The sequence below is a fragment of the Plecotus auritus genome (genome assembly GCF_963455305.1).
Source record: "Plecotus auritus genome assembly, chromosome: 4".
Classification (NCBI taxonomy): Eukaryota; Metazoa; Chordata; class Mammalia; order Chiroptera; family Vespertilionidae; genus Plecotus; species Plecotus auritus.
Genome location: NC_137775.1, coordinates 46,726,835 through 46,738,245, shown reverse-complemented (window position 1 = coordinate 46,738,245; position 11,411 = coordinate 46,726,835). Strand labels below are relative to the sequence as shown.

The window sequence follows — 11,411 nt, the reverse complement described above, 5'->3', positions numbered from 1 at the left end:
CAGCCACGCACCTTGTAGCCACCGCAGGTGAGGCCCGCGTTCCTCTTGGCCAAGACACACTTCATCCTCAGGAAGAAGGAGCGCTCGATCTCGTACTCTGGGAGAGAGGAGCGGAGGGAAGCACAGGACGTGAGACAGACAGCGCAGCGCCAGGGGCCCTGCCACGGCTAACTGTGGCAAAGCCGCCAGCGGACTGCGATGGGCCCGAGTGTGCAGGCACACTTCTGCCTTACCCTGGACAAAGTGAGAGTGGTAGGGCTGATGGGCCGTGAGAACCGCTGTCATCTCGTCGTGGTCTGCCGGGTGGATGTATTCGTAAATGCTATTCCCGGTCAGTTCTACCTGTAAAGAGGAGGGTATCACCATCTGGGAGTGGTGATGCCACATGGAGGGGCTGGAAGATTAGGCCAGGAGGGCCACAGGATTGTGAGGACAGGAGCTAGAACTCTAGAGTCTGCCCTAAGTTCTAATTCTCTGCTGATGTAGCCTAGCTAAGCCTTGGTTTCCTTATCCATGAAAGGAAATAATAGTAGTAGTAGTAGTAGTAGTAGTTCCCTGGCAATATTCTGGTGAAGACATTATGACATACATATGTAACCTATCTCCCATGTTATTTGGCCTCTGCTAGGGACTCAAAAAGGTAGCCATTGTTTGGGCTTGGAGTAGAAGCTAAAGGATAAGGGAAGTGGAGAAAGGGAGAGATCCAGCCCTCCTGCCAGCTGAGATGTTTCCAGTCCCAGAAATGCACATATAAAACCTTTGGGACAGCCAGCCCTCCCCCCCTCACCTCCTGCCTCCAGCTCTGGCTGTAAGCACTAAAGGCTAGAGTTCTAGACCACTCACCTACCTGAGAAAGACCCAGGTGGACTGAGGCTGTCTCTGAGATGTACATGATCTTTCCATCTGGGGCCACCACAAAGATAAAACCATCCAGGGTCTGGGAAGATAGAAACAGAGTTGAATGGAGAGCCCTCTGGGACACTGGTACAAATTGGGGTTAGGGGGGCAGAAGTTAAAGATGCCCAGCCAGAAGTGCAAAGAGATAGAGAGGAGATAGCAGGAAATAGGGCATAGAAAACCAACCCCAAGAGTCACTCTTTTGTTTTTCCCAAATTTGAAAGCATCTGGAAAATGCAGCACACTGGAAGCGATTCAGAGGAAGAGATGGAGGAGGCTACTATTCTCTAAGATTCAGGATCCTCCAAAATAGACAAAGCAAACCTATCTGTAACATACACACACAAATATTTAGGAGGGGGACACAGTCTGCTCTAAGAGGTGAGTTAGGTTCTTGGAGTGATGATCACTGAAAGAACCAGAGGTTTCTTCTGTCAGTCTTGGAGGACTCCATAGTGACAGCGTCTTTCAATGAAAAGAATACCTAGGGTTTGGGAAATAGCAGGCATTGGGTGGTGTGGAAGGGCTGGCATTCTGAAAAGTTGTAGACAGAAGGCAGATGGCCAGTAGCTCTGAAAAGAGTCTGGGAGAGGGGGATTTAGGAGATGAGAGGCTTTCCAGGCAGCAAGTCCATAAAGTAGTGCAATAGTGTGATGTGTGCGTGTTTACATTGATACATCAAACTGACAGGCTCTCCATGAAGGCAAGTCTCAGACTTTCACTGTCCCTTTATTTATGTGAATGGGGCTTCAATCCAGGCAGTGGAGACAAGGATGAGTCAAATTTTACTCTCAAGAATCTGGAAGTCCAGTAGAAGCATAAAGACTGGTCTAAAGATAGATACAATGACTACACAGATGAATAGACAATGCTGTTAGGGCCCAGAGGCTGAGTGGCCAGAGGCCTGGGGAAGAATCAGAGTCCTTAGAGGTACTGTTTGAGCAAAGCCTTGAAGAGGAAGCTTGAACTGTAGTAGAGAGGAAGGGCATCCTAGACGGAAGGATTGATGTGCCAAAGGCAGGGACTGAGGGGAGGATGGATCTGATGATTTTTGTGCACCAGAGATAGGGCTGAGGGAGTACACCAGTGCTGGATTTTTGGAGAGTTTGAAATGTCAATCTGAGGAATTCAGAGATACTCCTGTAGGCATCAGGGTTCTAACAGAAGTTTCTAAGCAGGGGAATAGCATGCTTAGACATTTTTTTTGGGGGGAGGGGCAGAATTTGGACAGTCACCTATAGGAGGAAAGAGTGGGGATGAGGCAATCAGAAAGCGGAGTCCAAGTCAAAGATGGTTCTGGCCATGGAATTTATGATGGCAGAAGGAGTCTGACTTCAATGTCATTGAGTAGAGGGTAACACCATTAACCAAGGTTGGGAATTTTGAGAAGCATGGTGAGTTTTTGTATGGGTGGGTAGAAATCTGGAAGAGGAAAATAATGAATTATTGACTTGGAGATGCTGAACTTCAGGTATATCCAGATTTCCATTTGGATGTATCCAGTTGGCAGTAGGAAATAAAGGCCTGGAGCTTAGGAGGGGTGTCTAGACTGGAAAAACCAGCTGAAGTCATGCAAATGTGGGGAAAGGAGTTGAGATGATAATGTTGGCTGAGATCACCCAAGAGGCCTTGAAGCTGTGAGATGAGAAACAGAGTTGGAACCTTTAGGAAATGTCAGCATTTACAACCAGACGGTGATGGGAAAGCCAGTGGAGCAAACTGAGAGGGAGAGGAATCCAGAAAAGTGTGGTACTTTAGAAACTGAAGGAGAGGGAGAAGTCACCTCCATCAAGCCCAAATGTCACCTTCTCAATGAGGTCCTCTGCCACTCAAACACTTCCCTACTCCTTCCTCTTCTTGTTTTTCTTTTTTAAATCCTCACCTGAGGATGCTTTTATTTGTTTTTAGAGAGAAAGGAAGGGAGAACTGCTATTCCCAGTGTAAGAGAGAAACATCAGTTGGTTACTTCCCTTATGCACCCGGACTGGGATTGAACCTGAAACCTGGGCCCTGACCAGTAGCTGAACTTGCCACCTTTTGGTATATGGGATGACACTCCAACCAACTGAACCACCCAGCCAGGGATCCCCTTCTTACTTTTCTCCACAGCACCTACACCACCTGTTATAATGTGCAGAGCACCTGGGTTTGCAAGACTGCTCTCCTTAGAATGAAAACCCATGAGGGCAGGGCTTTCTGTCTGGCACATCGTTGGCCCTCCTATATTTGTGGAATGAATGAGGTCAGGTAGGATAAGAAATGAGCATCTTATGCTGCATATCAAAATGTGGTAGAGCCTGTGCAGAGCACAATGGCTGGGAGGGGTGCCGGACTGCAGGAGTTTGGGAGTGAGTGGGGCAGGGTGAGTGATGGAAGTTGAAAGTGTAATTAAATCCTGTGAGAAGTTTGGGATGAAGAGAGAAGATTGGGCAAGAGCCAGAAGGGGTGAGGGATTGTTTGGTTTTTGTTCTCTCTTGTTTATATTGATGAGGGAAATTAATTGGTAATACGGCAAGATTGGGTAGGGGGTCAGTTGTTGAGAGAAGTTGATGGAAGTTGTCCCTGTGAAAGGGAGGGACAGTGCTAGTTAAAATCGGAGGTGTAGGGGCCAGGCCTGTGAGGGAATACTTGAACAGCGCCTTTCTTTACTCTGTGAAACTAAAATCTCTGGCCTCTGATACTAATGGGGTAGCTTCCCGGGACAGGAAAGGGCGTGGCACTCCTGCTAGGAGATGCTCCGGCCTGGCCCACCTGGGAGAATGGGCTCAGATTCCTCCCTGATGCCCTCATAGGTTTGAGGCACCTACAGGAGACGTTGCAATGGACTTGAGTAATAAGGGGGTGCAGGTTAGGAGACAAGTGTCAAGCCTAAAAAATGCCACCAGAAGGTTTACTATTTTAAATATTTGCTAGGTGACTTAAGTGGGCAATTGGCAATTTAAAAAGGTATACACTGCAAACAATGCAGCAATGGGAGCTTCCATGTTGGATAAACTCATTACCTGGGGAGGTGTAGGAGTGTGCACAGGGCTCTGTCTATACATGGCCTGGGCTGGCCTGTGGTGAGGGCCGTGGAGAGTGAGGAGACAGCCCGGAACTACCAGGAGATGAAAAGAGTTGCAGGCGCAGCTGGATCCAGAATGTGTGGGCTTAAAGCATTGACTGGCATTTCTACCGGTTTCCCCCGATTTCCTGTGTAAATCCTTCATTTCGGATGGTTTTGCAGCCTAGCCTGGGCAGCTTGGCTGGGCGGCGCTCTGGTTCCCTCAGCCCAATGGTGTCAAATGGCACCCCTCCCGGGGTTCAGCCCATCTGATTGTCGGAGCTCCCTTTCAAATCCAATGTGCTGATTGTCACCTTGCCTCCCTCTTGGCCTCTTGAGGCGCCTCTCGCACCGAGGCACCAAGCGAGGTTAAGAGCTAAACCTTTTAACTCTGGAGAAACTGTAGGGGCTGCAGGAAGGACACGTCAGGGCAGGATCCCATTTTTCTAGGAAACAAGAAGCCAAGCGTGGGGGCAGGCACTCAGACGCTCGAGCCATGTCAGTACCTGCAGCAGATGAGAGCCCAGTTCACGGCCAACGTTGTCCAGGGGGCTGGTCCGACTGGAGTGGCCCCAGGCCTCACCGAGCCCTGTGGAGGCACAGAGACACTCTTTAGCAATGGGACTCCAACCCTGCTGGCAGTTTGGGGCTAGTCTCACAGTTACGTCACACATTCAGGCTCACACAGGTGACCAGATACCATTGAGCTCCCCTCGCTCTCTGACCTGGACAGCAAAGAATGGGAGCAGGTAAATGTAGGCCCTGCACTCAGTCTGAACAGAGGTCAGACTCCCTCTGCCAGGTGGGACTGGGCTTCTCAGGGAGGGCAGGGCCTGGCTGAGCATCCCCTGGGCAGGACCCCAAGTGGCTGAGTTTGAGGAAAACCTTGCCCTGAAAGAGTCCCTTACACTGCACCCCAGTGGTAACTATTGCATAGGTTCACTGGTGTTCTTAGAGGGGTGAGGGACACTATTTGTCACCCAAAGTTTCATCATCATTCTTATCAAAGGGTGGATGTCACTGATGGCCCAGAGTGACCTGAGGCCCTGGGCCAGGTCCAGCTTGTCCCTGGTGAGCTTTCTGATGGGCAGCAGGACTTTCCAGCCATTCCCCTCCCCTGGGCCTCTGACTTTAATCCCCTTCCAAAAAATCCATTTGCCTGTGCAGATGACTCCCAGCAGTAACATGCCCTTGCAATCCTTCTTTGCCTTTTCCCTCCTAACCCCTCCCCACCTTCTTACACATCCTAATCTCACCTGCCATCCCACCCCTCAAAAACACCACACAGGTTTTTCTGAGGTCAGATACTTGCAGGTTCTAACACTGTTTTAGCAATATTTTTATGGCCTCCTGAATATAGAGAATTAATTATTTTCTCTACTTTCCAGATATCATCTTAACAAATACAGTCCCTTTCTCTCCACATTAAGATCTTCCCAAGTGTTGCCACAAATAATTTTTCTGGATATGCCTAAAAAAATAAAATTCTCAGGATGCTGTGGCTGGTTTTTTTCCCCATTAATATGGAGAAAGAAAATGAAAAATCAGGTAGAAGAAACTTGCCCAGACCGAGGTGAAACTTCTTATGGGTAACATCTTTGAACAGTGTTGCTGCTGAAATTAATTTAACTAGGTAAGATCTTTTATGCTTACACCATTACACAAGGTTTAACATGACCCAAAAGAAAGGAGAGCGATTTACTGGGGAATGGGGCAAATCACTATGAAGTACACAATGACGATCACACCCCCATTGTAATATGGGGTTGTGGGTGGATCTTTCAGAATAAAACATGGAGTTGGGCTCTAAAGTGTGTTGGCCAGGAGCTGCTTCCTAAGCAAACGATCAAAACCCTGGTAACGAATAACCGTGAGCGCCCCTTAAGCTCAAATCGGGTCTTTCTGGGTGTTTGCACATCTAAATAAATCTAACGATTTCCCCACCGCTCTGCAAACACTGATGCTCCCCGCCTTCGCTGGGTCTCCTGTCCCTCCTTCCTCACCCCATCCTGCCTCCTTAGCCCGCCCCAGCGCCCTTCCCCAGAGCGACTCCACTACCCTAACCTCCGGGGCCCTCCCTCCCGGACAGTTTCGGAGGGCCACCGACACTACAGTCTGTACACACACACCCCTTGCTCTGTCACCTTCTCTTTGTTCCTCCTGTCTCAGCCAAACTATCCTCCTTGGTTTCTGGCACAACGCGTTCCCATGTTTTCATTCCCGCTCACAGATACCCACCCAGAAGGAGTGGCGGCCAGGTCGACTAGGGAAAGGGGAAAGGATCCTGCTGGGGTGGCGCTGACCCTTGGATGCCGGGGCCCAGGCGAGGCCTGAAAGCCCAAAGCTTCCCCGGGGTCCAGGGGCAGGGCACTCGGGCGCAAAGAGTTGGCCGAGGCCGCGTAGTTTCTGGAATCGGGGCTTCCGCAGCTCCCCAAAGGGCGCAAAGAGTGCGCTTGGGACCGACAAGTGTTTTTATTCTAGAATGATCAGGTTCCCCAAAGCGGCTGGAACACACACACCCGGGATCAGCCTCCCGACCCGAATTGTCTGAAAATCCCCCAAACTGCGCTGAGGTTAAGTACTGGTTCCGAACTCTTGGCGCCCGCCTGGGCTGTTTGTGGTCTCGGGTTGCGGCCTCCTTAGTAGGAGCCTCCGGGGGAAATAAGGCTACCCCGCAGGTTAATAAACAGCCGGCCCGCGCAGGTTAACAGGGGCCTCCCTGGCCCTCTTCCGCCCCACCCCCACCTTTTAAGGAACCTTTTGCTTTCACGGGCATTGCCTTTTCTTTATGTTCCCGGTCGAAATCTCCGTCACACGGTTAAGTCTGGGTTAATGTTTTATAAGGGACTGGATGCCTTCGTCGACCTGCTGGGCTTTCCCGATCTAACGCTAGGGCTGAGCTCGCCCTTCAGCCTGCGCGCGACACCTTTCTGAAACCCGGTCATGGGTTCCACCTCCGAAAACCCGGGAGTGGGTCAGGGACCCCTCTCCCCGGACCCTTCACTTCCTGCCTGCGGTGACTCGCTCCCGCACCCAGTTTCACTTGGCGAGGGGGGTAAGCTGAGATTTCGTTTCTGCACTTGACCTACCGCAGAAAATTCGCAAATCCTTTGATTGTCTGTTTAAAATGAGGAGGAAACCAAGCTCCCTTTGCGGCAGGATTTCAGTGGGAACAAGATCTAAAGATTCTCTTGTAATTCGGTGAGGCTGAGGGAACGGGGTTTTGCAAAGGAAAAAAGGAGCTCTGTGAGGGAGGCGATAACTAAATCGGGTTTTAGACAAAAGGATTTTCCCCAGCTAAAGTGGCCGAAGACAAAGGAAAACATAATCTATTTGGGAAGATTTCCAAGATATGCTACATTAACCTTAGCAGATAAATTTTGCTTCTCCCCGCCCCCTTCTTCCCTCAAAGTCTGGCTTATCATATTTACATAAGTAGTATTACAAGGAATGTATCTATTATGGATCTAAAGGACTAGCTCACATTTCATCTGAAAACTCCGACAAGTTTCACTGTTGCTTTACCCTCGGTGAGCGGAGGAGCCATTTCCATTTAAATACCCCCTGACCCAAGGATTACCTCAATGGACTGACTGCGCGGGTTTTGTAATTTCCTGAAAATGAGATTTCGATTTATAAAACAAGAAACCAATTAGTAACCAAATGAGGCGAAGTAGATCCACTAAAATTGACCTAATCCCACAGGCACAATTTAGGCCCGTTCTTGGCGAATGAATGATGAGCCGCAGTCTAGCATGAGCTCAAAGCATCATCCAGCTGTGTTATTGCAAGCAGCAAAAATAAATTGATCGAACTTTCCTTCGGAATGAATTTCATACCCTTGACAAAATATAGATGACAGACATCGTCACCTCCTTCACTCAGACAGGAAGGGGAGGACGAGAAGAGATCCGTTCTTTTTTTTTTTTTATCTTTTAATAAACAAACTGTATCTCAATAGAATGTGTCCTTCTTGTTGTCTTTCTGGGAAAACCATCTCCGAAATCATCGCTATGCCTTTTAAGCAACACTGTGGGTGCTGGAGGAGCTGTCCCAAGACCAGATCACACCGGTGACTGATGCCAGAAAAGCCCTCCAAGACTGAGACAACGACCGCGCTCCTAACTTTGGGTCTCAGAGGGACTTGTCCCAGCCACCTGGGTTTCTCCCAGGACCGGCATCCTCGCCGAGTGAGCGCGCACTGTCCAAGCCTTTCCCTGGGGCCAGCAATCCAGCAGCCTTAGGGCTCAGGGAGCCTCGGAGGCTGGATTCTTTCGGGAAGAGAGGAACTGAGATTGGGCCTTTAGCCGAGACCCAAATCCAGGAGTCACTGGGTAGGAGGCTGCTTCACGCACCTAGGCACCCCCAGGCCCACCTCCGGCGCTGGGGCCCGACCCACTCTTGGCCCTCTCTGGCCACCTGGAGGGTGTGGCCGACCTTCCGAGGGCTTTGGTGGCCGCGGGTGGGGGGGGGGGCATGCTTTGTCCTGCGCAGCAGCCTGAACCCCACCCACCGTGTTTGCACTCCACAGTGGCAGTGTGCGCAGTGGCAGTGTGCGCTCTGGCTTTTCCTTGTCTGCCTCAGGCATCCCCACCCGCGCCTGGGGAGTCCACTCAAGTTAGTGAAAACCTGGGGCGGAAACTCTGCGCTCTCGTCGCGCTCTGGCCCCAGAGCTAGGGCTTCCCAGTCCGGATGGAGCGTGCTGGCCAAGCTGGCTGTGGGCTCCCGAGCCCGCCGGGAGAGAACTGAACCGCAGGCACCAGGCACAGGTGGGGTTTAGCCAGGTCCTAACTAAACCTTGGTACGGAAGTGCTGAGTGGCTGCTGAAAAGAGTCAAGCAGTGTGGCCGGGACTCGGGGCCTTCGAGGGCGATGCCACGGTCCCTAAGGCGAGGCCGACGGGGCTGCCCCGCGGCGCTGGCGTATCCCACGTAGGTTCTACTTGGCGAACCGGACTCCGACCACTGCACCACGGCTCGCTCGGGCGGGATCTCGGTTTAGATGATGGCAGGTCCTTGGGGCAGTAGCCCGGGCAGCAGGAGGGCAGCGGGCGCACAGGGCAATCGGGCGGAGGCCTCCTCAAACCCTCGGCAGGCAGAGACTCGGTCCATTGCGGAGGCCTCCAGCTCGCGCTACCAGGCTGCGGCCACCCCAGAGAAAGCAGGCGGGGGTCTCAGGGGGAGAACGAACCGCAGAGCGAGGCCATGGCGGGCCGGCCGCAACAATATGCTTCTCCTAGCTGTTTTGGTCTGTGCTGGAGGCGAGGCAGAGGTTTAGACAAGGTCGCTGTCCCTGGTTTTGTCTGAGCCACCGAGGTGGAGCGACTCGGTGCAGGAGTCGCCTGCCCGAAGGAGCTACCTGCAGAAGAACGTTTGCCACGCAGTTCTCAGGCACTGTGTTAGTACTTTCTGATTAGCAGGCCTATTGCTAAATAATTGAAGGTTCTCCTCACCTCCACAAAAATTTAAATTCCATGCATCAGAAACTGACGAGTGGACTGAGAAAACCCTAACATATTAGCTGTGCCTAAACATTCTGATAAAGACATGCAGCAGAAATCCACGGACTTGATTGTATCTACATTTGTGTCTGCAAAACCTCAAAGCTGCCAAGATTCCCTGAAATTGAAAAGTTACTCCCTAGAAATCACGTTTGCCCTCTGGAAAGTTGGCCTGATTTTAGCTTCAGGTGGGTGATTATACCCTGCTTAAAAGCATCCCACCATAGCTTATGATACCCTGTTTATGTTGGGGGGTTTGTTATTGTTTTTATTTGTGATCCTTCGTTTAAAGGGGAAAAAAGTACTTTTTTTCATTGATCTAATCTACAATTTCTAGCACATAAATCTGCCTTGCAAATGCTCTGCACGGAGTTTAGTTCTGCACTCTACATTTTAAGTCAACATCAAAATGGGAATTAAATAGAGAAAACCAGCATGGAGGCGTAAACTGTGCTTAAAGGCTTTTAAATGAGAAAAACTTATGTAAGAAAATAAACATGGAAACCTAATGCTCAATCATTTCCCCAAGCAGCAAGAAAAACAGCCTTAAATCACCCATCCACGTGGGAAATGGGGGCCTCTTTTTCTCTTCCAGTTCTCCGCCTCAAAAATATATAAGGCAATAAAGGGTTTCAATCTTGAGGTGAATATTATAGGAAAGGTCTGTGGAGGTTTGTTTAATCATCCTTGTCCTTCTAGCCCTTCTGGAGACTCACTTCCTGAACAGTTACTAATTTCAATTCTGTAATTATTTTTATTTTCCCATGACATCTTGAGAATGAAATAGTAGTGTGATGTTACCAAGATTCTGAATGACTATAAATTTGAAAACATGTGTGATCTTTTTGAAGGTTATTCTGTAAGCCGCTTCACTCCCAGCCAAAACTCTATTATATCTGAATAACAAACACATATTTCTTTAGTTGAATTTGTCCTATTTTGCACACAAATAAAGTCACATCATTTTTTTTAATCCTGCCTTTCTCTTTGATCACACCAAGGATACATTTCTAGATGCCCTAGTTTCCCCTTTGCAGGGCTATTTTAGAATAGGATATGTTGCCAATTGGGAGATATGCAGTTTTAATGATTTCACAGTAATCTTCCTTAAGTTTTTTTTTTACCGTGAAATCTCCAATCTAATGATTTATTCTCAGTTATTCCAGACATCCATATCCTGTTCCTTTACTCTCTCTCTCTTTCTCTCTCTCATTTTTCCCTCCCTCAACAGCTCAATTTTACCTATTCAGATAAATAAGAGCTGAGTTTTGACAGGGGGGCGGGTGCGATATACAGCAACCGGAGAGGCTAACAATATTTTAGGAATTAAAACATTTTTCAAATGTAAGTATAGAAGGATTTTTGTTTGTGGATTTAAGCCTTTTGGCATTACAGGCTATTACAGATGAAATGTATATGAACAAAAGCAATGAAGCATGTCAGTCATTGTTATGCATATAAGATGTCACTAGATTTATAATTATTTTAGATTATATACCTTGCAAAATCCAAGTTACATGTGATGGAATGCTTACCATTATAAAACAACTATCTCCCACCCTTAAAATAAAATTTTATTGAAGACCTACTATGTGCTAGGATGGTGTCAAATGTAAAAATGAACTATATTGTCAAACAAGTTGTTTTCATTTTTCATCACTAAATAAAAGACTATTCCCCCATATAAAGTATCAGTTCCCCACTGCTGTGGAGCCATCCCCTGCCTCCAGTCAACAGCTAAACCCAAATTTGGCACCCTCTGCAGGTTGTGCCTGGTTCTTCCTCTTGTGATTATTTACTCCTTTAAAACTATTGGGTGTCCTTTGTTTGTTTGTTTGTTACTACTGCTGTTTAATATTTTTAAAGGCTATGTTTAGATTTTGAATTTTTTGAAGCTCATCTACCCTCAAAATTAAAACCTCATCCCTAGCAGCAGCTGTTCGGATGATCCTATCTAACTCACCGTGTGGAG

At 48.7% G+C, this 11,411-nt stretch overlaps 1 protein-coding gene across 1 annotated transcript in view; it reads right to left on the bottom strand.

Annotated features, from left to right (window-relative positions):
• The window catches only part of SIM1 (SIM bHLH transcription factor 1), a gene marked incomplete at its 3' end in the record, with an annotated part of 73,300 nt that overhangs the window by 58,048 nt on the left and 3,841 nt on the right, over positions 1-11,411 (bottom strand). The window contains exons 3-6 of the mRNA XM_080664666.1: positions 4,447-4,529; positions 848-937; positions 234-342; positions 12-97 (exon numbers count right to left, since the gene is read on the bottom strand). Coding sequence (XP_080520792.1) covers positions 12-97; positions 234-342; positions 848-937; positions 4,447-4,529 — 368 coding nt within the window. The remainder of the gene's footprint in view (positions 1-11; positions 98-233; positions 343-847; positions 938-4,446; positions 4,530-11,411) is intronic.